Genomic DNA, 27,865 nt, shown 5'->3' with positions numbered 1-27,865 from the left:
CTCCAGGACCAGGAGTGCCTTCGAGTCTCGCCAAGCAGACGCCAGTGGCTCTGTGTTGGGTTTCTCGCCCAGTTCCTTACTTATTGTTGGAAGTGAAACATCCTTGCCAAACCCGGTTTTTGGCTCGGGCCATATGAACTATTCTGCTGCAGTGGTGTCTGCTTACCTTTCATGAGAAAAGAGAGACTATTTTTAACAAGAGGAGAGGCTCATAACAAGCCAAACCTATTTCAAGTGGCTTAGATTAGGTTCAGGTTTGTTCCCTATATCTTGTAACCTATTATCTGCAAATAAATGAGGTATTTTGCAACCTACAATAGAGACTTCCTGGCGCCTGAGTATGCTCTCATCCCTTTTAGATGTAGGTGACATCTAAAGGGCTATTATTGTCAGATTGAAAAAAACACTTGTCAGTAGCCACATAATTCATCATTTGTAAATTCTCTTAATCTCAAATATGCAGCCGTCATATCTACTGTAAAATAATCACACTAATCATCTGGCTAGTTCAAGTACTCTTGATTTATAAACCAAACATTAGTATCAATGCAAAACATGGTACAAAAAATACAGTAACATATAGCTTCTGAAATGACTTTGATGCTGTTTTTTGCTTTGTTCTCTCAAACTGGAAGATGCAGACAACAGATGAAACAAACACTGTCTGACGGATTGATTTAAAAGTCCTTAACACAGAGCCTTTCTGGATATTCTGAGAAGGAGTCGACTCTTCTTCATCTAAAACACAATGGCTCAGTCAGTCTCATCAAAGATAGGAAACAAGGTTACTATATTGGCACATAAGACATGGTCTTATTACAGTTACGGCTAGAAAAGCATACACACGTTATATATAAAAAATATGAAATATCACATGAGTATTTACATAAAACATTAAGCCACCACACTTTAACAACATGAGTTACTCTTTTAATAAAAAAAATAATTTACATCACAAGAACAAACAAACTGTTATCCATGAGTCAAAACATTCATAGTGTATGTTAAAAATAGAGGACATCACTAAAATATAAAATGTCAGGTAAATGTTTTGAACTTTAGTGTGTTTTTTCTCTCTTCCAATTTGTCTTGATAAGGTCTTTATATACATCATTATAAAGTCATGCCTTTTGCCTGGCTGTTCGCTTCAGTTAGAAAATCTATCATTCTATATGGAGTGCATATTATAGAACTAAGTGCAAACAAATTGCCTTGTCACATTGTGCATTTTCAAAACCTCCGTTTTTGGTGGTTTATACCTTTCGTCAAGCAGCAACACCTTTTCCTCATTGTAAAATATCTGATATAAATTCTCTTGTATGTTTTATATATCTTCGTTTATATATTGAACCCACAGTTTAAAATGGCCAGTGCTATTGCTTTTATCTATTTACAACTGAAATGGCATAAACTATCCTTAGTAGTGCTCAGGCATCCGTTTCAGCCATTTACTTTTCACTATAAGTGTTGATCCCTGTAGCAGTAACAAGGAATAGTACAGAGAGAGCTGATGGCAGAGACCAGGACACATTCATCAACTCGTGCTAAAGCTGTCAGGCAGACAGAGTGAGGACTGCCTGAAGTCCTGCAAGGCAGCAGGATGGATGGATGGATGGCATAACCTCCACTAACAGGCACTTAGATCACTGTGGTCCTCATAGTAAAGCCACTCCCATGGTGACTGAGCTGAATATGTACTGTATATATGTGCCCACAGTCTCTGCTCTCAGCCACCTTGCTGCACTTAGTGTTAATGCTGTGACCTGACCACATCCCGACCACGCCCTGGCTGGGGAGTTCAGAGGTCACGCGTCGGAGATGCAGCTCTGGATCTTATCCATCCACTGATGGGCGCTCTGGGCATCCGAGGCGCAGAAGTTGTACACTCGCTTGGTGGTCTTCAGCTGGAATGACAACACCCAACCAACGGTTCAACAGTGACAGGAGAGGTGGGATGTGACATACAGAGCCTGATACTGCCATGGCTGGAGGGTATTCTACCACAGAACACAGAAAAGATCACAGGCAGACAGAGGAATGGAGAAACAGAGAGACTCACGTCGAAGAAGGCCTTCTCACTGATGTGTTTAGGAGCTCCTATGGTGGGGGTGGCGATCAGAGCTGACTCCACCTCCGCCAGGTCAATGTGGCCCCGGCAGTTAGTGTCCTCCCCCGTGTCGTAGTACCTCAGCTGGGACAACACACACACATATAACACCTCTGGCATAGGAGTGGAGACTACCTGGAACAGACTGGTAACAACATGCAGCATGCTGTAATACTTACTTGGTGTTTTGTAATGTCCAAAACAAACCAGCGAGGTTTCCATCCTTTCAGCAGTGCTCCTCGTTTGTACAGAATCCCCTCAAATGATCTGAAAAACACACCATTAAGATGAATTTAAAACATCTGCTTGGTAGAGAGATTATGTATATCTGTCAAAGCTTTACAGAAGAGTTGGGTGAGGAAACAGGAGTAATTGGAAGTCCTGGCCCTGTTTTCCGTCTCAGTGCTGGGAGTGGAGACCCACCTGTTTTCCTCATTCTTGGGGGTGAACTGGTTGTAGAGTGTGGCAGCCCGGCGGTTGACCCCGTTAGTGGCAGTGGGGCTGCTGTCCTCCCCCAAGCCAGTGTCAGGCAGGTGCAGTATGGAACGTCTCTGGAACGCCTGCAGACTGGACGTGGGGATCAGCCCCGAGGTGGACGCAGACTGCTTGCGGAGCTGCAAAACAGACAAGACAGATGGAATAAGAAAAGCCATGAAACATTAGTCAAAACATCCTCCCGATGGTCTGTGTCACAGATTGACGAATCAAACAATGCTGTCTAGCTGAACCTTCCAGTAAACAAGACCTGACTTCAGGTTAAGTAAGGTCTATGGGAAACAGGAGTCAGGGGAAAAGGAGAAAACATAGGAAAGTGTGTTGTTTTTGTCTTACATTTCCCTCCTGTTTGAGGTCCTCCTGGATGCTGACTCGGACCCTCTCCAGAGTGGCCTGCCACCTCTCTGGTGCTTGGCTCATCTCCCCCTCCAGCCGCTCTATGTCCTGCAACAACAACAGGGATCTCATCAGTATCAGGTACATAGCCAGGCATGGATAACATCATCCCAACTCAGATTTATACAACTCACAGCCAGGAGCTTGGTGATGGCGTCAGGCTGGGCGCGCCCCACACTGCTGTAGCAGGGCCACACGATCCTCCTCTTGCTGGTGGCAATGGTGTCTGTCTCCTCCATGCTCTCTGACCTGACAGCCAGCATCCTCCAGTCATAGGACGGGCCTGTGCATAGGGTCTCCCCCGTGAAGAAGTCCCACTTCCTCAAAGCAGGGATGCTAATAGAGGGCTTGAGCACCGGCTAAATAACATATGAAACACACAATTACTTATGATAATCTGATAAGTTTACACAGATAATACATGAGACAAATATCTATTTTGGCTAGTTTGAAATCAAGTCTGTAGAGTAGAGTTCTTTCCCCAATGATGTGAATCTGTCCAATCTCTCAGTGAGCACACCACTGTCAACAGCCAGTGGGAAAGAATGCTGCCCACCGGACCTAACACTTCCCCGAACACTTAATCACGTCGGGGCCCGGGGTGCACAAACACGGAGGTTATTTTCCTCCACCTCCTACTGATTTATACGCCCCTGGAATAATGGGTACAGCCGCCGCGATTGCTGGCCAGCGGGAAGAGGAATTACGGTTCCCATGAACACAACTAACCCATTGGGATGGACTTTGAAGTTGAAGACCAGACATACACCAAGACAGGGTCAAATAGCAACATCAGAAAGTCCCTGTCAGGGAGTTGGAAGAGGCTAAGCGAGACGCTTCCTTTACGACCACGGATATTAAAAGATCCCAAACAACATTGATAAGAAACTGCTAACAGAGTTCAGCTGGGTTCTCCTGGGCCTGTGACTCACGGTCTTCATCGACATCAACAGTCTGCTACAGAACATTCAGCAGGACTGGGAGAGGGACACTGGAAGGTCATCACAATAAGGCATCATCTGGTGCAAGAGAGTGGCAGACTGGCCATCAATCATTGTGGATGTCATCTGGGAGAGATCTGAACTTTTAGCAGCTGGACTGGCTGCTCTGGAAAGTGTGAAGATCCCTGTGTATCTCTACTGAGGACGTCCAGAACAGGAGAACTTGGGTGTGCGTAAGTGTGAGTCAGTGGGTGAACTAGAGAAAAGGCCATTGGGGATCTGGCTGACATACACAAACAGAATGAAGTACCAACGCTACGTATCAGAGATGGCAGCCAACTTGCTTGGGGAGTTGCAACACACAAGACACACAAACAAGCAGTCACCTCAGCCTCTGTGGGACTGTACAGGTAGTTGAAGAACAGTGGACTCCTCCGGTGCATTCTGCTGATACACTCCCAGATACAGACCCCCCTCCTGGCCTGCTTGTCTCCCGGCTTGTCCTCGAACAATGTGCCTTTTGAAGAGTGAGACAAAGAAGAGGTTGTTCAACAGGCCGAGACACACTACCACTATTAGCTGACAAATCCCTGATCTAAGATAAGATATAGGATCTAGGTAATTTAGAAGTGCTTCACTGCAACATGTCAGTATCCTGAAATACCTGACCCATTACACTATCATTACACAATATCATTTCACAGACAGAACAGTAGTTTCAACACTCTGCTTGTTGAATCCCTCAACTCTGCCAAAGACTTTAAATACACGTACAGATCTTAACAGCCTTACTGTTAAATCATTCCTTTACACTGTATTTGTACTATACCGACCATGCTCCAGGCGTTCGTAGTCGGAGTCCAGGAGGAAGTTCTTGAAGCGGTTGGAGATGTAGTGGTATGCCAGGAACTTCAGATAGTGCTGATTAAACTCAAACTCCAAAGGGCACTGGTCCTGGATCTGCAATGAGGAGAGATGGCGAGAGAGAAGAGATGGCGAGAGTGCGATGGCGAGAGAGAGAGAAAGGTGACACATTGTGATGGCTGGAGCATGACCCTGTGTTATGACTACAGATGGGTCCGTTATGACTACATACACTCCCCATTACCGGCAGAATAAAATGGAGACCAGGGAGCAAAGGCCAGTGACTGACATCATCACTCTCAGACAAAAGCTGGGCGAGCTAGAAGGCAGCGGTCCAGCAATGTGCAGCAGCGGCCAAGCGAGAGGACATTGCCGCTCTTTTGCATGTTTTGGGCCACCTGGGCGTACTGGCGAAAACAACAGCTGTTTCTGAGATGAGGAACTTCTATTTTCAGAAACTCATCAAACTCCCTGTTTATCGCACTTCGGCCCCAGAGAACCTCTGTCAGGCCTCCTTGGCAGACACCCCTCCAGTTACAAAAGACAAACTCAGAAACTATGTGTTGATGTAAGTGTATGGGAGTTGGCCTGTCGGACCCTTGGGGAGACAGAAAACACAACGTTCTCTAAAGTTAGCATTTGAGCATGTAAAACCCAATCCACTTCAGCTGCACCCTCCACCCCTCCTCCCCACCCGCCTTCCGAGGAGAGACTTTTAATCCCCACAACCGCAATTTTCCCACTCGGTGCTCTTAACACTGAGGAAATGCATAGGGGATGGTGAAAAACATTAGCACGGAAAGCACAGCACTGACCGTGGGGTTCACAGACCATCTGGGCAACAGCCCTGCAGCTGAAACTCCCCAGCGTACAACTCTGTCTAAATTACTTATATGATGGGGGGATTGCAGTACAAAAACTCAACCGAGTCCATAGATAATGACAGCTGAGTCTCTCTCCTCCTCCTCCTCCTCCTCTTCTCTTCTCTGAAGGAATGTGATGAGCTCATGGAGGAGGTATGGTGGGAGGGAGGGAAGGGGTTGAAGAGGTGTGGACGGGGGGTAATGAAAGGGGTGTGGGCCTCGGAGGTGGGTGTGCAAGGCTTGCCTGGTGCACGCAGTCCAGGAACTGCAGAAAGATGGGCGTGAAACCACTGCCTTGGCTGCTGGGGGTCAGGTTGGAGCGCTGGCTGAACTTGTGGCCGAAGGACAGCCACTCCTTCTCCAGCAACACCTGGAAGCCCTCCAGAGTCCGGTAGAACGGGTCACTCAGCAGCTGGACCAGGGACACCACCTGTAGGGAGAGAGAGAGAGAGGGAGAAAGAGAGAGAACATCGGCAAGAGAGACACAGAGAGAGAGAAAAAGAGACACAGAGAAAAAGAGAGACACCGAGAGAGAGAGACAACGAGGGAGAGAGAGACACAGGGGGAGTTAGAGGGTGGGAATTAAATAAAACTCTTGAAGTCCTTTAAAACTCTGAAGACTGACTAAGCTGCCAACTGTCAATGGCGTGACAAGGACTTCGGAGTTCTGTGACAGAGGGGTAGGTGACGAGGAGAGGTCTCCATTGACCCCGTTTTCCAAACCATTAACCTCTGTTCTCCCTGGTCTGTGGTTACACTACCTTTCCTGTCTGTGGTTTGAATCCTCTCCATCTATATGCAGTGGGACGGTTACGGCTGATTTCTGTAAGAGCGTGTCGTCTGACTGCACACATGCTGCCGGCACTTGGCCTGGATCCCTCTCTGTGTCAGCTAACCGATGAACCCTGACGCATGTGGAATGAATGAGGGAAACAGATTGCACTCCCTCTCTAGAGCACCACTGTACCCTCCAAAAAACAGAGCAGGCTTTGCAGGCTTTCTGGAGTTGGTGAAAAGTCCTCTTCATCACAGCCCAGCAGTCCTCCCCAGTACAGACCTGAGCTCCTAAATGACCATAGCACCATCACTGAAGAGGGGGCTATTAGAAAGGAAAGAGGGGAGAGCGAGAAACACAGGGATCTGCTTCTCCTCTGCTGGGTGTCTGTCTATGAGTTGGTCAGGAGATGAAGAGCCAAGGCATATGGAGCCCATTTCCTGGAGCAAGGCTGATCAGGGCCCACCGTGATGAGCAAGATGTTCTGGGCCTGACACGTGCCAGGCATGGGAAGCGAGGCTACACCAGTGCTTTTACGCTGCAGCCATGGGCTTTACGGGCCCAGTACACATTGGGAGGCCACGCGCACACACACAATGCCATCCCCAATAACACACGCTCACTTAACAGGTCGGCATGGAAAATGTGAGCTCACAGTGCAAAAATGTGACAAAACGCTGAGCGAACAGGAAGAGATGAGGATAAAAACAAGCTTGTGTTTACTCTCCTAAAAAACACAATCAAGCACTTTCACGATTGAAATCAGCATATAGTGACACAGGGCCCTACAGCCTCAGCATCGTTACACCACATTTCAGCATGGTATACTAGCCTGGTTGTCTGGTAGACTAGTGCCAGAACAACTTTGGAAATAAGTCGCTGAAACTGAAGGCGTAGCTGTGTGTTAGACCTGACAATGTGATGACCTATTATCTGTAAGCGTAGACCAGGGTTGTCAAACTCATGGACTCATGCCATGGAGGCTGCATACAGTCTTCAACGAGGTCTGGAGGGAAAACGCGATATATTTAGTCAAAATTGGCCTCTATAACCATCGTTTTAAAAAGTTCCTACGCTCCCCGACTGTCTGGCTTTCATTTCATTGATATACTACCGTTCAAAACTTTGGGGTCACTTAGAAATGTCCTTGTTTTTTAAAAATAACATCAAATTGATCAGAAATACAGTGTAGATATAGTTAATGCTGTAAATGACTATTGTAGCCGGAAACAGCAGATTTTTTTAATGGAATAATTACAAAGGCATACAGAGGCCCATTATCAGCAACCATCACTCCTTTGTTTCAATGTCACGTTGTTAGCTAATCCAAGTTTATCATTTTAAAAGGCTAATTGATCATTAGAAAACCATTTTGCAATTATGTTAGCACAGCTGAAAACTGTTGTTCTGATTAAAGAAGCAATAAAACTGTCCTTCTTTAGACTAGTTGAGTATCTGGAGCATCAGCATTTGTGGGTTCGATTACAGGCTCAAAATGGCTAAAAACAAAGAACTTTCTTCTGAAACTCGTCAGTCTACTCTTGTTTTGAGAAATGAAGGCTATTCCATGTGAGAAATTGCCAAGAAACTGAAGATCCCATACAACACTGTGCACTACTCTCTTCACAGAACAGCGCAAACTGACTCTAACCAGAAGAGAAAGAGTGGGAGGCCCCGGTGCACAACTGAGCAAGAGGACAAGTACATTAGAGTGTCTAGTTTGAGAAACAGATGCCTCACAAGTCCTCAACTGGCAGCTTCATTAAATAGTGCCCGCAAAACACCAGTCTCAATGTCAACAGTGAAGAGGCGACTCCGTTATGCTGGCCTTCTAGGCAGAGTTGCAAAGAAAACGCCATATCTCAGACTGGCCAATAAAAAAAAAAGTTTAAGATGGGCAATAGAACACAGACACTGGACAGAGGAACTCTGCCTAGAAGGCCAGCATCCCGGGGGTCGCCTACCACGTCTTCCCTGTAACGCACAGCGTTGAGATTGTCTGCAATGACAACAAGCTCAGTCCGATGATGCTGTGACACACCGCCCCAGACCATGATGGACCCTCCACCTTCAAATCGATCCCGCTCCAGAGTACAGGCCTCGGTGTAACGCTCATTCCTTCGACAATAAACGTGAATCCGACCATCACCCCTGGTGAGACAAAACCGCTACTCATCATCTAAGAGCACTTTTTGCCAGTCCTGTCTGGTCCAGCGACGGTGGGTTTGTGCCCATAGGCGACGTTGTTGCCGGTGATGTCTGGTGAGGATCTGCCTTACAACAGGCCTACAAGCCCTCAGTCCAGCCTCTCTCAGCCTATTGTGGACAGTCTGAGCACTGATGGAGGGATTGTGCATTCCTGGTGTAACTCGGGCAGTTGTTGTTGCCATCCTGTACCTGTCCCGCAGGTGTAATGTTCGGATGTACCGATCCTGTGCAGATGTTGTTACACGTGGTCTGCCACTGCGAGGACGATCAGCTGTCCGTCCTGTCTCCCTGTAGCGCTGTCTTAGGTGTCTCACAGTAAGGACATTGCAATTTATTGCCCTGGCCACATCTGCAGTCCTCATCCCTCCTTGCAGCATGCTTAAGGCACGTTCACGCAGATGAGCAGGGACCCTGGGCATCTTTCTTTTGGTGTTTTTCAGAGTCAGTAGAAAGGCCTCTTTAGTGTACTAAGTTTTCATAACTGACCTTAATTGCCTACCGTCTATAAGCTGTTAGTGTCTTAACGACCGTTCCACAGGTGCATATTCATTAATAACATGGGAAACAGTGTTTAAACCCTTTACAATGAAGATCTGTGAAGTTATTTGGATTTTTACGAATTATCTTTGAAAGACAGGGTCCTGAAAAAGGGATGTTTCTTTTTTTGCTGAGTTATACACACACACACACACTTTTTAAATAGATTTTTTTTACTCAAACCACCCGTGGGGCTGGATTGGACCTGGGCCCGTATGTTTGACACCCCTGGTGTAGACATTTCACTTGTCAGTTTTAGTCAAGATGTCTCTCTTTTCCTTTTCTTCCCCCTCTCTCCTACCCTCCCCTCCCAGTCCCTCTCCTACACCCAGTCCCCCTCTCTCTCCTACCCACCCTCCTACATCCCCAGTCCCTCTCTTCCACTACTCCTGCTGGGGGAGAGACAGTGTGTGTGTTCGTGAGGCTCACCTGTGTGGTGATGTCCCAGCCATCCTCCAGACTCAGCAGGACGGACGAGCCACTGTCCAGCAGCTCCACCAGAATCAGGGCCAACTGCAGGAGCTTGTGAAGCTGCAGGGAACACACACACACACACACACACACACACACACACACACACACACACACACACACACACACACACACACACACACACACACACACACACACACACACACACAGTCAGTTCATGCCATTAAGCTGTTCCTGTGAAGACGGTGTGGAACCTGAGCAGTGCCTCTCCCAGATAATATTGTTCTGTAGTTTATGACACATTTCATTTAATGCAGGGCCATAGGCTGCGTGGGTCACTATGATAACAATTTGGTGGTTCTCCCATATCTGTTTGTATCGTTATCATTTCCCTTGGAAAATAAGCTTATTGGATGAGGAGAGAATATAGGATGAGGTCAGAGTCACACAGGAAGAACATGGAGAGCACGCCGCTGGCTCGTTCTCACAGATCTCTCACTGAGGGTCAGTGAGTTGTTGTGGAAACCGTAGGAGGGTGTGTATGCATGTGTATTGGTGAGTGTGTGTTTGTGTATTTAATGGGAGCTCACCTGAAGGATCCACTCAGAGTCCTCCAGGGCTTTGAAGAAGGAGTCCTGTGTGTCTGAAGACGTAGCGCTCGGAGCACAGGCCCTCAGCAGCTTCTTAAAGGCACCTTTGATCTGGCGCGTGTCAGCAAAGTCCACAGGCACCAGTTCACAGTTCAGAGTAGAGTCCAGTTTGAAGCCCTGACAAAAGAGGAGAAATGTCATTGAAAATTAACAGTCCCCGAGAGTCAACTATCACAGGTAGACGTAGACATTAAAATAACACTTCAAATTCCTTGGTGTCCACATCAACAAACTAGATTGGTCCAAACACACCAAGACAGTCGTGAATAGGGCACGACAAAGCCTATTCCCCCTCAGGAAACTAAAAAGATTTGGCATGGGTCCTCAGATCCTCAAAAGGTTCTACAGCTGCAACATCAAGAGCATTCTGACTGGTTGCATCACTGCCTGGTACGACAACTGCTCGGCCTCCGACCGCAAGGCACTACAGGGGGTAGTGCGTACGGCCCAGTACATCACTAGTGCAAAGCTGCCTACCATCCAGGACCTCTACACCAGGCGGTGTCAGAGGAAGGCCCTAAAAATTGTCAGACCCCAGCCACCCCAGTCAGACTGTTCTCTCTACTACCGCATGGCAAGCGGTACCGGAGTGCCAAGTCTAGGACAAAAAGGCTTCTCAACAGTTTTTACCCCGAAGCCATAAGACTCCTGAACAGGTAACCAAATGGTTACCCGGACTATTTGCATTGTGTGCCCCCCCAACCCCTCTTTTACACTGCTGCTACTCTCTGTTTATCTTATATGCATAGTCACTTTAACTATACATTCATGTACATACTACCTAAATTGGCCCAACAAACCAGTGCTCCTGCACATTGGCTAACCGGGCTATCTGCATTGTGTCCCATCACCCGCCAACCCCTCTTTTTACGCTACTGCTACTCTCTGTTTATCATATATGCATAGTCACTTTAACGATACCTACATGTACATACTACCACAATAAGTCTGACTAATAGGTGTCTGTATACAGCCTTGCTACTCTTTTTTCAAATGTCTTTTTACTGTTGTTTTAGTTCTTTACTTATCTACACACACACTTTTTTTTCTTCTTCACACCATTGGTTAGAGCCTGTAAGTAAGCATTTCACTGTAAGGTCTACACCTGTTGTATTCGGCGCACGTGACAAATAACCTTTGATTTGATTTGAAAGACTGATTAAAAGACACGTAAAACTGACTGACAAAAATAAAAAAAATTTAAAGCAGAAGACAAAGATAAGGAATATATTAAATACTTGGGACGTACTGTATGAGGTAAAAATAGGGCTTCTGTTATGAAATGAAATAGAAGTTTCATTTAAGAGACGACTGTCTCTGTCAATGTGGCCACTGGCCAATCACAGCCACCCGCACAGCTGGCGACTCCACCTCGCTCACATTTATTTATAACCTCTTTTAGCCAAGGAAAATAATATCAATTTCACATTCACACAGACACATTGCTCCACTCGAACAAGTGACTGAAACGAGCAGAACGATCCAACAACAGTCCAAAAGTAATATTATCAGAGATGTGGGACTGTATTAATAATAAACCATCATTTTGATTAATTGCAATCAAGAGTCCCCTTATCAGTTTGGAAATGTAGTCTGCTGGAACAAAACAGTGGTTACACATTCTAGACTGGAGTGACCTGATTCCACTCCACAGTATCCTGTAAAAATGTACTAGCCCTCCCATAGACAAATACTCCATAACTCTGTGGCACAGTCTAGCCAGACCCCTACTGAGAATTTTAACTGAAGGTCCCAATAACAACAAAGCTTTACGTTGAACACACACACTCTACGGACTCATCATCCCATAAAAGTTTGGACCCAGCTCTCGTCTTACCCTGAGGTGGGACTTCTCTCCAAAAATGTAGAGGGCAGCCTGCTGTTTGAGGAGCTGGGCATGCAGGCTCTCGCTGCCTGCAGGGGGCGCCAAATCCTTCCCTGCCAGCCTGGCACCAATATCGGCTGTAGACGGGTGCTGGCTGAAGCGGCTGCTGGAACGCAGGCCGGCCCAGACACCTGCAACAACACAGAGAGAGAGAGAGAAGTACAGTTAGAGTTGGCACCGCAGGCCTGTAGAGGGCTGGAACACACAGGTGCTAACTAGCCTGGTTCAATACTCATGTGCTCCTCTGTCGTTATGTTTGACATGACAATGTATGACCACAGAGAGGGGTTGGTTAAGCACAAACAGCCGAGACCACCATACCGGGGAAACAGATAACGGAATGATAATGACAGAATGGCACATCGCGACAAAGACTACAGCATATTGACACATTGAAGAATAGAATTTGGACTCAAATCTACGGGCACAGATCTATTCATTCACTAATCCAAGGGGAAGAAACTGAAGGATGCTCATTTCTCTTTGACAAACTACGACCACCAAGATACCTACAATACAGAGCTGTATATGGTAGAACCTTTTTGTGATAAACCATACTTCCTCTGCTTTGCTTATGCTGCTGTTACTGCCCTCAGGGGCCCTGTCTGAGCCAGGCTGTAGATAAGGAAAAGGACACCACATGTAGTGTTTAAGCAGCTTTGGCATGGAATACATCGTCCAATTAAACTGCCGGATATCAATTACAACAATTTAGAGTGAGCTCTCAACCAATCAAACCATCAACCAATAGACAGGTAACTTACATTTTAAATCCTATCTCAGCTTGAGACGGCTAGACACACATTGCATACAATGCAGAGGTTAAGTCACAGGGGCCTCCTTCCCGAGCTGCCTGTCATGACTGAGCTGGGCCAACAGTACCTCCCTTTGGGCCAAGACTGCTGACTGACCACATCCACAACTGCTGAGACATCACATTCAGTGACAAGTGGACCACATTTACCCTGAAGTGGACCACAGTCAGATTATGTTCCAGCAGAGAAGAACCACAGCCTTGCCCAAGCGCGCCAAAAGAGGAAGCAATGAATGATTCTAGGAATCTCTACAGAGATACTCCTTATTACTCAAAAGAGAGATGAGCACACCGGACGCAGGATACATTTTTAACTGTTACAGAGGCATGAGTATGGGTTACATAGAATCAATGACCAGGAAATAAGAAGATGATGTTAATGACGAGGATTGGAGAAAGAGAGGGGGGGGGGGTCTGAAGAGAGTAGACATATCCACTATACCTTGATTTTGGATTCTCCCCTTAGTGGCAGGTTTTTGGTTTGAGTGAGTGAATAGCTTATCCCTGTACCCAAGCACTGGTAGGTAATGGATGCGGGGTGAGGGGGGCACAGAAAGATCACAACATCAGATGGACATAACATACCAGCACACACTCAATCCCCCAACCGTAGGGGCAACATAGTGCCTCACACAGTCATAAGGTTACCTGGGGGGTTACATCAAGGGACCAGGACATGGGTTGACTGATTGTTTGTTTATTCCATGTGTAACTCTGTGTTGTTGTTTGTGTCGCACTGCTTTGCTTTATCTTGGCCAGGTCGCAGTTGTAAATGAGAACTTTTTTAACTTTAACGGCCTACCTGGTTAAATAAAGGTGAAAAAATAAATAAATAAATAAATAAATGGGGAGCTAGGGTCCAGACTTAAGAGACCAACAGGGTTGGATGGTGGAAAGATATGAATACCAAAGGAAATTATTCATTTGCAATTCAGTCTTGAGATGAACAGAATGGAGTTAACATGCATGACATACAGTGGGGCAAAAAAGTATTTAGTCAGCCACCAATTGTGCAAGTTCTCCCACTTAAAAAGATGAGAGGCCTGTAATTTTCATCATAGGTACACTTCAACTATGACAGACAAAATGAGAAGAAAAAAATCCAGAAAATCACATTGTAGGATTTTTAATGAATTTATTTGCAAATTATGGTGAGAATGTCATATGGTCAGATGAAACCAAAATATAACTTTTTTGGTAAAAACTCAACTCGTGTTTGGAGGACAAAGAATGCTGAGTTGCATCCAAACCTACTGTGAAGCATGGGGGTGGAAACATCATGCTTTGGGGCTGTTTTTCTGCAAAGGGACCAGGATGACTGATCCGTGTAAAGGAAAGAATGAATGGGGCCATGTATCGTGAGATTTTGAGTGAAAACCTCCTTCCATCAGCAAGGGCATTGAAGATGAAACGTGGCTGGGTCTTTCAGCATGACAATGATCCTAAACACACCGCCCGGGCAACGAAGGAGTGGCTTCGTAAGAAGCATTTCAAGGTCCTGGAGTGGCCTAGCCAGTCTCCAGATCTCAACCCCATAGAAAATCTTTGGAGGGAGTTGAAAGTCCGTGTTGCCCAGCAACAGCCCCAAAACATCACTGCTCTAGAGGAGATCTGCATGGAGGAATGGGCCAAAATACCAGCAACAGTGTGTGAAAACCTTGTGAAGACTTACAGAAAACATTTGACCTCTGTCATTGCCAACAAAGGGTATATAACAAAGTATTGAGGTAAGTATTTGGTCAATAACAAAAGTTTATTTTCCATCATAATTTGCAAATAAATTCATTAAAAATCCTACAATGTGATTTTCTGGATTTTTTTTTCTCATTTTGTCTGTCATAGTTGAAGTGTACCTATGATGAAAATTACAGGCCTCATCTTTTTAAGTGGGAGAACTTGCACAATTGGTGGCTGACTAAATACTTTTTTGCCCCACTGTAGTAGACCATTGAGTTAAACACTTTATAAACTAAACACGCTGAAAATAAACAAGGACTTCTGCAGCACAGCACACACAATCAAACTGTCTGCCAACCAAGAGCTCCCTCCCAGAGAGCTGAAAGAGCTGTCTTTATTTCCTCCTTCCTTACTGCTGATGCGCTCTTAAAGTGGCAGCGCACGGTGAAGGCTCCGTTCCGTACAGGGTTTCGCCACAATGTTGCTTCAAAACGAAGAGACGATGATGAATATCCCACAGAAGCCATGTTACTGGAAATATTTGAAGATTATTTAGAGGACAAATCAAACTCCACTTAATGCTGCTGGCAATGACCTTGAAAGTCACCTTTGGGTGTAGCAATCTTGTGTTTAAATATTACAGGAACTGTGGCAACTAAACTAACAATACACTTCAACTTCCAGAGAAGACTTCTCTTAAACCATGATGCAGACAGCTGCATGCCAATAATAGACATCTTATAATTTCCAGACAATCTAGGACACATCTTCACCGAACATAACAGACTACTAGGTCACATTTATTTGGTAAGATACAATTAGGCCATGTTCAATAAGAGTTAAGAGATCAAAAGATGAATGAGCATGAATGAATAAACAGATCAACCTCCTTGTTAACATTACACTAACGATGGATGTCGGAGACCACAGCATGTGCTATATTTGAAATGGAAACTGCCCAGTGTATTGAACTGGGCCATGCACAGTCATTTGCCTAACGTGTCATTCCACTCCATATCATTACTGTAAACTGTCAGAAAATGCACGTGGATTTCACTGGAGTTATGTGCTCCTCCTATAGGATCTCCTATAGGATCATATGAAGTTGTGACCTACTAGCATAGTGCACTAGCGGGGCACATCTGCTGCCCTAATGATCATGTAGCACACAGACCATCACCATGTGTATTAATGGCAAATACAGATGACAAATAAAGCTGAGTCATAGGCCAAAAAAGGGGCCAGTTTATCTCCAGAACTGCGGTTGCAGTGTGATATACTGGACTTTGAGGAAGTGACACGTGGGTACAGCACTCACCTCCTCTGGCAAAGCTGTTGGAGAAGGGCATGTCCAAATGGACAGGAGCCATCTTTGGTATTCTAGATGTCCTCCTTTCACTGCCTAAAGAGGACACACAGGCATGAAACTGGGATAACACCACCATTCAGCTGTAACCAGGACACACACAGTAACACAGACCCAGAGAGGACAGGGAATGAAAACCATGCCTGGATGACTAACCATCTATATTTGTCAGACACAGCATCTGAGAACATAACTACCCAACAGTGTGTCTCAGATACTTCACAAAATGGACACAGACCTGGGAGATTAGGCCAGATTTAACGCAAGCAGGGATTATTTAAGAGTTAAATGAGGCGAGCGAACAGAGAGTTGCATTACCTACATGTAGGTGGAAAAATACTGATTGCTGTGTTTCAAATTAGGCCTAAGCCTTGGGCTCACACTCGGCAATCGTGTCCCGTTGCTTAAGTTCCAATTAGCGGATCTGAACATAATCAGAAAGTCTGAAGCTATCAAGCCTTGGGAATCCTATTTCCCCCTTTAAGACTATTTGATCCCCGCAGACGTAGATCTTAAAGCTGGGAGATGGAGATGGATGCCATTGACATTGATTCAGGGTGTGTTTTGATCCAGTTCCCAGAGACTAAAGATCTATTGTGGTTACATGGGAAACAGAATCTCGCTGACTTTGCGTAGGGTATGTGCTGGTCACACAGCTCTCTGGACTGGCACTCGGCGGTGGGGTGAAGTCTGGGGAGATGGATGGAGGGTGACCCCTGGGTGTCCTGTTCCTCTTACATAACCACAACATTGTGCCGCAGTTCCTTCCAAACACAACGGACACAACATAAATAACAGGCAGCGGCCCAGAGGAAACCTCACTAAGATAATCAGCAGAATAAAACTGAAGGAACGAGAACAAACACATGAAAACAATAGTGACAGAGTGGGGAAAAATACCACCAGTCTAGAGCAGGACAGAATCCAGAGCAGAGCCCAGAGCAGAACAGAGCCCAGAGCAGAACAGAGCAGGGGATACCTGGTGAGAGGCCGATGAGAGAGCGGTTGGACAGAGTGTTACTGCCGTTCAGTTTGAAGTAGACGGGGATGGAGTTGAGGATGGCCTGTAGATACTTCTCCTGCTCCAGACTACTGGACAACTCTGAAGAGTTGGCAGGGGCTAGAGGGAGAGGACACCAGTCATTAGACATATTCATCATCAATGGTCAAAATTGTATAACATGATTGTGTAATGCAAGTCCTTTAAATTCCGTACGGTGTACGCCTTACGAGAATGGTATCAAAAGGTTTCTACAAGAAAGTAATGTACAGTACCAGTCAAAAATTTGGACACACCTACTCATTCAAGGGTTTTTCTACACCGTGCCCAGAAACCTGCTCCTTTTACTCTCTGTTCCGAACGTACTAGACAACCAGTTCTTATAGCCTTTAGCCGTACCCTTATCCTACTCCTCCTCTGTTCCTCTGGTGATGTAGAGGTTAATCCAGGCCCTGCGGTGCCTAAATCCACTCCCATTCCCCAGGCGCACTCATTTGTTGACTTCTTTATTCACTGCTTTAGCACACTCTGCCAACCCGGATGTCCTAGCCATGTCTGAATCCTGGCTTAGGAAGACCACCAAAAATCCTGAAATTTCCATCCCTAACTATAACATTTTCTGACAAGATAGAACTGCCAAAGGGGGCGGAGTTGCAATCTACTGCAGAGATAGCCTGCAGAGTTCTGTCTTACTATCCAGGTCTGTGCCCAAACAATTTCAACTTTTACTTTTAAAAATCCACCTTTCCAGAAACAAGTTTCTCACCGTTGCCGCTACTATAGACCACCTTCTGCCCCCAGCTATGCCCTGGACACCATATGTGAATTGATTGCCCCCATCTATCTTCAGAGCTCATGCTGTTAGGTGACCTAAACTGGGACATGCTTAACACCCCGGCCATCCTACAATCTAAGCTTGATGCCCTCAATCTCACACAAATTATCAATGAACCTACCAGGTACAACCCCAAATCCGTAAACACGGGCACCCTCATAGTTATCATCCTAACCAACCTGCCCTCCAAATACACCTCTGCTGTCTTCAACCAGGATCTTAGCGATCACTGCCTCATTGCCTGCGTCCGTAATGGGTCTGCGGTCAAACGACCACCCCTCATCTCTGTCGAACGCTCCCAGAAGACTTCTGCGAGCAGGCCTTTCTAATCGACCTGGCCCGGGTATCCTGGAAGGATATTGACTTCATTCCGTCAGTAGAGTCCTGGCTATTGTCCTCATTCCGTCAGTAGACTCCTGGCTATTCTTTAAAAGTGCTTTCCTCATCATCTTATATAAGCATGCACCATTCAAAAAATGTAGAACCAGGAACCGATATAGCCCTTGGTTCACTCCAGACTTGACTGCCCTTGACCAGCACAAAAACATCCTATGGCGTACTGCATTAGCATCGAATATCCCCCGCGATATGCAACTCTTCAGGGAAGTTAAGAACCAATATACACAGGCAGTTAGGCTAGCTTTTTCAAACAGAAATTTGCATCCTGTAGCACAATCTCCAAAAAGTTCTTGGACACCGCAAAGTCCATGGAGAATAAGAGCACCTACTCCCAGCTGCCCACTGCACTGAGGCTAGGGAACACTGTCACTACCAATAAATCCACGATAATTGAGAATTTCAATAAGCATTTTTCTACGGCTGGCCATGCCTTCCACCTGGCTACCCCTACCCCGGTCAACAGCCCTGCACCCCCCAAAGCAACTTGCCCAAGCCTCCCCCATTTCTCCTTCACCAAAATCCAGATAGCTGATGTTCTGAAAGAGCTGCAAAATCTGGACCCTTACTAATCAGCCGGGCTAAACAATCTGGACCCTCTCTTTCTAAAATTATCCGCAGAAATTGTTGCAACCCCTATTACTAGCCTGTTCAACCTCTCTTTCGCATCGTCTGAGATCCCCAAAGATTGGAAAGCTGCCGCGGTTATCCCCCTCTTCAAAGGGGGAGACACTCGAGACGCAAACTGCTACAGACCTATATCTATTCTACCCTGCCTTTCTAAGGTCTTCGAAATCCAAGTTAACAAACAGATCACTGACAATTTCGAATCCCCCCGTACCTTCTCCGCTATGCAATCTGGTTACCGAGCTGGTCATGGGTGCACCTCAGCCACGCTCAAGGTCCTAAACGATATCATAACCGCCATCGACAAGAGACAAAACTGTGCAGCTGTATTCGTCGACCTGGCCAAGGCTTTCGACTCTGTCAATCACCACATTCTTATCGGCAGACTCAACAGCCTTGTTTTCTCAAATGACTGCCTCGCCTCATTCACCAACTACTTCTCAGACAGAGTTCAGTGTGTCAAATCGGAGGGCCTGTTGTCTGGACCTCTGGCAGTCTCTATGGGGCTGCCACAGGGTTCAATCCTCGGGCCGACTCTTTTCTCTGTATACATTAATGATGTCCCTCTTGCTGCTGGTGATTCTCTGATCCACCTCTACGCAGACGACACCATTCTGTATTCTTCTAGCCCTTCTTTGGACACTGTGTTAACCAACCTCCAGACAAGCTTCAATGCCATACAACTCTCCTTCCGTGGCCTCCAACTGCTCTTTATATGCAAGTAAAACTAAATGCATGCTCGTCAACCGATCGCTGCCCACACCTGCCCGCCCGTCTAGCATCACTACTCTGGACGGTTCTGACTTAGAATATGTGGACAACTACAAATACCTAGGTGTCTGGTTAGACTGTAAACTCTCCTTCCAGACTCACATTAAGCATCTCCAATCCAAAATTAAATCTTGGATCGGCTTCCTATTTTGCAACAAAGCATCCTTCACTCATGCTGCCAAACATACCCTCGTAAAACTGACTATCCTACTGATCCTCGACTTTGGCGATGTCATTTTACAAAATAGCCTCCAACACTCTACTCAGCAAATCGGATGCAGTCTATCACAGTGCCATCCGTTTTGTCACCAAAGCCTCATATACTACCCACCACTGCGACCTGTATGCTCTCGTTAGCTGGCCCTCGCTTCATATTCGTCGCCAAACCCACTGGCTCCGGGTCATCGATAATTCTTTGCTAGGTAAAGCCCCGCCTTATCTCAGCTCACTGGTCACCATAGCAGCACCCACCCGTAGCACATGCTCCAGCAGGTATATTTCACTGGTCATCCCCAAAGCCAATTCCTCTTTGGCCGCCTTTCCTTCCAGTTCTCTACTGCCAATGACTGGAACGAACAGCAAAAATCACTGAAGCTGGAGACTCGTATCTCCCTCACTAGCTTTAAGCACCAGCTGTCAGAGCAACTCACAGATCACTGCACCTGTACATAACCCATCTGTAAATAGCCCATCCAACTACCTCATCCCCATACTGTTATTTATTTTATTTATTTTGCTCCTTTGTACCCCAGTATCTCTACTTGCACAGTCATCTTCTGCACATCTATCACTCCAGTGTTTAATTGCTATATTACCACTATGGCCTATTTATTGCCATTACCTCCCTTATCCTACCTCATTTGCACACACTGTATATAGACTTTTTCTATTGGATTATTGACTGTATATTTGTTTATTCCATGTGTAACTCTGTGTTGTTGTTTGTCTCGCACTGCTTTGCTTTATCTTGGGCAGGTCGCAGTTGTAAATGAGAACTAGCCTACCTGGTTAAATAAAGGTGAAATAAAATAAATAAAATAGTGAAGACATCAAAACTATGAAATAACACATATGGAATCATGTAGTAACCAAAAAAAGTGTTAAACATATCAAAATATAGTTTATATTTGAGATTCTTCAAAGTAGCCACCCTTTGCCTTGATGACAGCTTTGCACACTCTTGGCATTCTCTCAACCAGCTTGATGAGGAATGCTTTTCCAACAGTCTTGAAGGAGAGCCCACATATGCTGAGCACTTGTTGGCTGCTTTTCCTTCACTCTGCGGCCCAACTCATCCCAAACCATCTCAACTGGGTTGAGGTCGGGTGATTGAGGAGGCCAGGTCATCTGATGCAGCACTCCATCACTCTCCTTCTTGGTCAAATAGCCCTTACACAGCCTGGAGGTGTGTTGGGTCATTGTCCTGTTGGAAAACAAATGATAGTCCCACTAAGCGCAAACCAGATTGGATGGCGTATCGCTGCAGAATGCTGTGGTAGCCATACTGGTTAAATGTGCCATGAATTCTAAATAAATCACACACAGTGTTACCAGCAAAGCACCCCCACACCATCACACCTTCTCCTCCATGCTTCACGGTGGGAACCACACATGTGGAGATTATCCGGTCACCTACTCTGCGTCACAAAAAGACACTGCGATTGAACCAAAAATCTCAAACAGACTCATCAGACCAAAAGACAGATTTCCACTGGTCTAATGTCCATTGCTCGTGTTTTTTGGCCCAAGCAAGTCTCTTCTTCTTATTGGAGTCCTTTAGTAGTGGTTTCTTTGCAGTAATTTTACCTGATTCACGCAGTCTCCTCTGAACAGTTGATGTTGAGATGTGTCTGTTACTTGTACTCTATGAAGCATTTATTTGGTCTGCAATCTGAGGTGCAGTTAACTCTAATGAGCTTATCCTCTGCAGCAGAGGTAACTCTGGGTCTTCCTTTTCCTGTGGCGGTCCTCATGAGAGCCAGTTTCATCATAGCACTTGATGGTTTTTGTAACTGCACTTGAAGAAACTTTCAAAGTTATTGAAATGTTCCACATTGACTGACTTCCATGTCTTAAAGTAATGATGGACTGTTGTTTCTCTTTGCTTATTTGAGCTGTTCTTGCCATAATATGGACTTGGTCTTTTACCAAATAGGGCTTTCTTCTGTATACCACCCCTACCTTGTCACAACACAACTGATTGGCTCAAACACAATAAGAAGGAAAGAAATTCCATAAATGAATGTTTAACAAGGAGTGTTATTTAACAGTCTTGACGTCTTCACTATTATTCTACAATGTAGAAAATAGTTAAAATAAAGAAAAACCCTGAAATGAGTATGTGTGTCCAAACTTTTGACTGGTAATGTATGTGTGTGTACTGTACCTGTTGAAGACTGGTTCTGGGACTTAAAGAGTCCCACCACACTCTTGCCGTGGAAGCCTCCAGATCGCAGCAGCACAGCTTTGGTGCGGGGGTGTTTCCAACACACCACTGGCAGGCGGTTGTGTCTGTAACAACGGGCCACCTTCTGCAGGCTGCTGTCCTGCACCGACTGGGGAACCACCAGGAGCCCTGGGTAACTATGGGTTACACACACCATCAGCCCATTCAGCATGGAGACCACTACTGGGACACCTATGATGGCAGTTTGATCTGATACAACCAATATGTGAACATTGAATACACCTCTGAGCAACACACATTGCTCAGAGCACCAACGTCTTATCTGACATGACAAAGTGCGTTGTGTGTACCTGCGACAGAGGGAGTAGAGTCTGTTGACTGCAGTGACTCTGAACTGCTCTCCTGTCTTAGAGCGGGAGGAGCTGGCTGTGATGGTGCCCAGGCCCAGCCGCTGGTAGTCACGGAAACATGCCCGCTCCACCAGCTGCTCCATGGTGGACTTCTCTGATGCCCTCAACGTGCTGATGGGGGGTGGCTCACCCTCATCTGACACTGGAACACACACACACACGCAGGTCAGGAAACTCTAGCTTGTCAAAACTCCACTCCTCTTCTTCCTCTTGTAGGAGTTTAACATCAGTCTGCTCCTACCTGAGATGTCATCATCCTCGTGCCAGGTCATCCGACTCCCTCTGTCGTTCTTCTTCAGCGTGGTCTGACTCTGACGGCCCATGGTGATCATCCCAGCTCTCTTAGCTCCTTTCACAATGGTCTTGGACAGCGTCCTGTGAGGAGGAGGAAAAAGAGGAGACCGTAACATCATTTACCATATCTGATACCAGCGTCAGATAAGGAAGATTACTCAACACTTTCAGGCAGTGTCTGTTGTGGGAGATATTACAGGAACCTTTCAAACACATCATGGGACTTGCCCTCCGAAACAACTTTAACAGAACATTGACAAGTTTACTGGAGTGCGTCACTGTATGCTACTCAGAGGTGGGACTGACCTGAAACCTGTGTTCCTCTCCTTCTGTTTGGGAAGGATGAGTTGGGGAGCGGTCTGGCCTGCTGCGAAGGCGAATGTGCTGAAGATGGACTGAGGGTAGCGGATCCTCTGGATGTGTTTCCTGAAGATCTCCACCATCTCTGAGCTCACCTCCTCGTCAAACGCCACCTTGATCAACTGGAGGGGACACAGGAAGCATCAGGGAACCTGTGAGCTCATTGCCTCCAGATTAAACATATGGCTTTCCATGGAATGGCTGGAAAATAATAATGCATTCATAAATCAAAATGTCTCTGCAGATATGCACATCTGTGAAGCCCCAAAAATTTGGCATATTTCTATTCGCATGTTGTTGCTTTTTTCTTGCAGGGAGGCAAATACTAATAATTGCAAATCGGAAACAGAATGTACGGAATGTTCACATATTTCACACAGACTGTCTTTCCAGAGTGAGGTCCGCTTCTCATTGACCGCCCTGACCCAGTAGTCCCTTCTCTCCCCATCCATCCCTCCCCCAACATCCCACCAGTTCCTGCCTGAGGAGGAGACCTAGCCCCCCCCCCCTGCTCTCCTGTGGACCCCCAGCAGCCTGCAGCTCTCAATAAAGGCCTGATAATGCACCCCAGACTTAGACACAGCCCTCTGGCCAGGCTTAGCAACACACACACACACACACACACACACACACACACACACACACACACACACACACACACACACACACACACACACACACACACACACACACACACACACACACACACACACACACACACACACACACACACACACTAGGCCAAGTGACCCCCTCGCCACATAAAGGCCTGTTTTATTGACCGTGTTACTAAAAAGATAGGAATGAACCATAACAATTTTACAGCACTACATGAATTGTGAAAGACCAAAAACATGTGCACGGTTGTCTTTTTTTCTTCTTCAAATCAAACTCAACAGGTTACTCGTATAACTTCCAAGAAATGTATTGATATCAGGCTGGATATAGGGCAGAGTCTGTAGCATATGCATTCCTTTAATCTCTCCAAATGTCACAACTGATCAGTAATTCTGGATTCTCTGTGAATCTGTTGTACATGTTCTGCAATCTTACACATGGCTTAGGGCAAAAACAGGAAACACTCACATACTTCGACAAACTATGTTAAAATCTAAGAAATAGGACTTTGTGTACTTAATGAGAGACAAGGGAACAGTAAACATGTCGTCGCCCATGAATGATGCAATGTGTAACCAACACATTTCAGTGAATTACTACAGCTCCCGCCTTGGGCAATCAGTGTAATTTTGTAAATGGTGGATCTCTATGGCAAGACGCATCATTCACCCAAGTTACGTCAAAATCGGCCTGTGCTGTCTGAGATATTGCGTGTGACTAATGTACGAAGGAACGGAGACAGATCCCTCCACTATGAAATCAATAATGGAAAAGCCCATAGCATCATAATCACCTCTTTAATAATGTATCTTCATCATCATCCACATCATCAGGAGTAGGTGTGTGTGTTACCTGGAAGGATGCCGAGCGGAGCTGCAGTCCCTCCTGCATGTTCTGCTGCAGTTGGTTCTGGATGCTGATCTTCTTCTCCTTGGTCAAGGTGGACACTGGGAAGCTCCTGATCACTGCCTGCTCCCCCACTACACACACACACACACACACACACACACACACACACCTCAACATACACTTCTATGCTAATGTACATACATCCACACAACATAGTCCAAAACAGGCTTCATCTCAAATGATACCCTATATACATTGGGAATCCCAAAGTGCACTATCAACTTCTTATGGGGTACCTCAAGAAGGACAGATATAATTAGATGCTAGCTGGATGATTTACCTAGTGGGTCGTGTGGGGAGCCCTTGAAGATGATGCGGTAGGAGGTGAGGAAGAGGGCTCCCTCTGCTGGCAGGATGTGCGGTCCCCCGAGTATCCCCCCCGTAGCCTCCTCTCTGCCATCAGGGTCCAGGACCACTCTAAGACCCTCCGACACAAACTCTTCACCAGGGAGCAGCGCTGGGCGCAGGATCTTAGGCTGGGTGGGGTAGAGGATGCACATGTCAAACACACCATCAGAACATACTGTATGTACTGATACCTGCACACACACCATGTACTTAAGCATGTCAACTAGGCGTGACCCCATTTAGTTGACTGGTTGATTGTCTGGTCGATAGGCTGTTGGTCGAACAAGATTTCTTTAGTCGAGCAGTCGCTATTTTCTTTTCTTCATGGTGCACAAGACACCTGTCTGATTCGCGCCTGTCTCAGTGGACTAATTCATTGCGGAGCATACGGGATGGCACCGTCTATCACTCTAAGATATTTGATACTGAAATTGTATATGATCATATTAGTGCAACAATAATAAATAAAATATTATTTTATAACAAATTCGCATTCTCACGAATTGGATACGGTCGCTGTCCGTGGTTCTGAAATAATCTTCAGTGCAGTGTAGAATTGGTGGCCTTTCCCTATGTTGCTATGTGCATAATAGCAAAGTTAACCAGCATATTGGGATTGAAAACGATGCGGCAGAGACGAGGAAACAGCCCTTGCCTCCTACCTAATTTAGCCTAAGAAAATTGAGGAGAGAGGAAACCAACTTAATTAGGTCTATAAATCAATAACCCAACTTAAATGTGCCTCTTTATAAATCATCCATATATATCTACAGAAATAATACAGGTCTTGCTTCTGTTGCCTGTTTTGAGTGTTTGTTTAATAGCCTACTGATTCCATGAGGACCAAGCCTCATGCAACAGCAAAATGTCGGATAAAGCAATTTCACAGATTCGGCTGTTTTTAATCTTTGCTATGCTGTAATTTAAGCTTTACATTTTTTGGGGGGGTTATTACAGACTGGTATTACTTATAATGTATTTAGTGTTGTTTACACTGTTCCAAACAGGCAGAAAAATAATATTGTAATATAACAGCACCTGTTTGTCACACATAATATGCACGCAGCTCTCGCTCCTATACCCTCCTTTTTCTTGATCTCCTTACTGTTATTATTACAATTATTATCATAATCATCATTATAATAATAAGTAATGGCGTTATCATTAGTGGTCTTGGTATAGTAGCCTTGTATAACCACCATCGAGCTGTAGGCAAAAGAGCACGTCCTGTTTAGTCTTAATACCGTAACTTACTTAGGCCTATATTTCAATATACAGTATAGGCTACTGTATCAATCAATCATTCGTTCATGCCATCACAGCATACGATACATTCATGCTTTGAAATGCAATCAAGCATTTTCGTTTTTAAATTAACAAAGGAAGCTTTCAATAATTAGCCCAAACAACAAACCACAATTCATGAATGCATGCAACTGTTTTTAGTCTGCTGTAATAAAGGCTTTGTACAGACTCTCTGGTCCATGTATTTAGTGTTGTTTACACTCTTCCAAATGGTCAGAAAAAATGATATTGTAATCTAGCAGCAACTGTTTGGCACACATAATACTCACGCAACACTTGCTCAACTAAGTCAATTGTCTTCCACAGATCTGACTTCCCCTTTCCCTCCTGAGCAGCCAGTAACCATTCGCCCGTTTCGAGGTTCTTTTTTCACGTCCTCCGCATCCGTTTTGCTGTCACATGTATTACGGTGCTCAGAGTTTGTTATAACCAAATATTATTGTGATTATGATAGGTTATAGGTCAGGCCCTACTGGTCAGGTGCATGCACTGCATACATGTTTTACGTAAAGAGAGCAAGGGTCTAGGGAATAGGGAATGTTTTTCCTAAACGAGGTATTTCGGTAACAGAACCTTTCAGTCAGAAACAAGTAAGAAACAAAATGGCTGTAATTATGTTGCAGCTTCAGCACAGACAGCGGCGATAAACACTTGCTGTGGTGCCTGTTCGCTGCAGCAGGGAAGAGAGAGACAACGTGCACCAGTCACCCAGGCACTCATCGTCATTTAATTTTAACACAGTGTGGCCATCAGGCTCCCTTCTTGAGTCATTTGTGTGTCTTATTTCATCAAATAGTTCGAATAAAACATCAGACAAACTCAGTACATATACTATGCCTTCAGAAAGTATTCAGATCCCTGGACTTTTTCCACATAACAGCCTTATTCTAAAATCGATTATATAAAACATTTTCCTCAGCAATCTACACACAATACCCCATAATGACAAAGTGAAAACGAGTTTTTAGAATTTCCTGCAAATGTATTAAAAATAAATAGAAAAACCTTTATCCATAAGTATTCAGACCCATGCATTGAGACTCGAAATTGAGCTCAGGTGCATCCTTTTTCCATTGATCATCCTTGAGATGTTTCTACAACTTGTTTGGATTCCACCTGTGGTAAATTCAATTGATTGGACATGATTTGGAAAGGCACACACCTGTCTATATAAGGTCCCACAGTTGACAGTGTATGTCAGAGCAAAAACCAAGTCATGAGGTCGAAGGAATTGTGCCTCTGTGCCTCGATTGTGTCGAGGCACAGATCTGGGGAAGGGTACCAAAATATTTCTGCAGCATTGAAGGTCCCCAAGAACACAGTGGCCTCCATCATTAAATGGAAGAAGTTTGGAACCACCAAGACTTCCTAGAGCTGACCGCCCGGCCAAACTGAGCAATCGGGGGAGAAGGGCCTTGGTCAGGGAGGTGACCAAGAACCAGATGGTCACTCTGACAGAGCTCTAAAGTTCCTCTGTGGAGATGCGAGAATCTTTCAGAAGGACAACCATCTCTGCAGTACTACACCATTCAGGCGTTTATGGTAGAGTGGCCAGACTGAAGCCACTCCTCAGTA

At 45.5% G+C, this 27,865-nt stretch overlaps 1 protein-coding gene across 1 annotated transcript in view; it reads right to left on the bottom strand.

Moving 5' to 3' along the window:
- Window positions 1-504: 504 nt before the first annotated feature.
- Window positions 505-27,865, bottom strand: part of LOC120024951 (myotubularin-related protein 13-like) — a 158,388-nt gene continuing 131,027 nt past the window's right edge. Inside the window, exons 22-42 of the mRNA XM_038969338.1 lie at window positions 24,918-25,113; window positions 24,581-24,708; window positions 23,057-23,232; window positions 22,698-22,831; window positions 22,397-22,598; window positions 22,026-22,222; window positions 16,990-17,130; window positions 15,963-16,046; window positions 13,410-13,484; window positions 12,106-12,284; window positions 10,209-10,385; window positions 9,616-9,717; window positions 5,911-6,096; window positions 4,773-4,899; window positions 4,326-4,456; window positions 3,133-3,357; window positions 2,939-3,046; window positions 2,531-2,721; window positions 2,287-2,374; window positions 2,060-2,191; window positions 505-1,904 (exon numbers count right to left, since the gene is read on the bottom strand). Coding sequence (XP_038825266.1) covers window positions 1,806-1,904; window positions 2,060-2,191; window positions 2,287-2,374; window positions 2,531-2,721; window positions 2,939-3,046; window positions 3,133-3,357; window positions 4,326-4,456; window positions 4,773-4,899; window positions 5,911-6,096; window positions 9,616-9,717; window positions 10,209-10,385; window positions 12,106-12,284; window positions 13,410-13,484; window positions 15,963-16,046; window positions 16,990-17,130; window positions 22,026-22,222; window positions 22,397-22,598; window positions 22,698-22,831; window positions 23,057-23,232; window positions 24,581-24,708; window positions 24,918-25,113 — 3,078 coding nt within the window. The 3' untranslated portion in view covers window positions 505-1,805. The remainder of the gene's footprint in view (window positions 1,905-2,059; window positions 2,192-2,286; window positions 2,375-2,530; window positions 2,722-2,938; window positions 3,047-3,132; window positions 3,358-4,325; window positions 4,457-4,772; window positions 4,900-5,910; window positions 6,097-9,615; window positions 9,718-10,208; window positions 10,386-12,105; window positions 12,285-13,409; window positions 13,485-15,962; window positions 16,047-16,989; window positions 17,131-22,025; window positions 22,223-22,396; window positions 22,599-22,697; window positions 22,832-23,056; window positions 23,233-24,580; window positions 24,709-24,917; window positions 25,114-27,865) is intronic.

Source organism: Salvelinus namaycush, chromosome 30 (genome assembly GCF_016432855.1).
Source record: "Salvelinus namaycush isolate Seneca chromosome 30, SaNama_1.0, whole genome shotgun sequence".
In the NCBI taxonomy this organism is placed as follows: Eukaryota; Metazoa; Chordata; class Actinopteri; order Salmoniformes; family Salmonidae; genus Salvelinus; species Salvelinus namaycush.
Note: the sequence above shows the minus strand (reverse complement) of the source record. Positions and strands in the feature narration are given on the sequence as shown.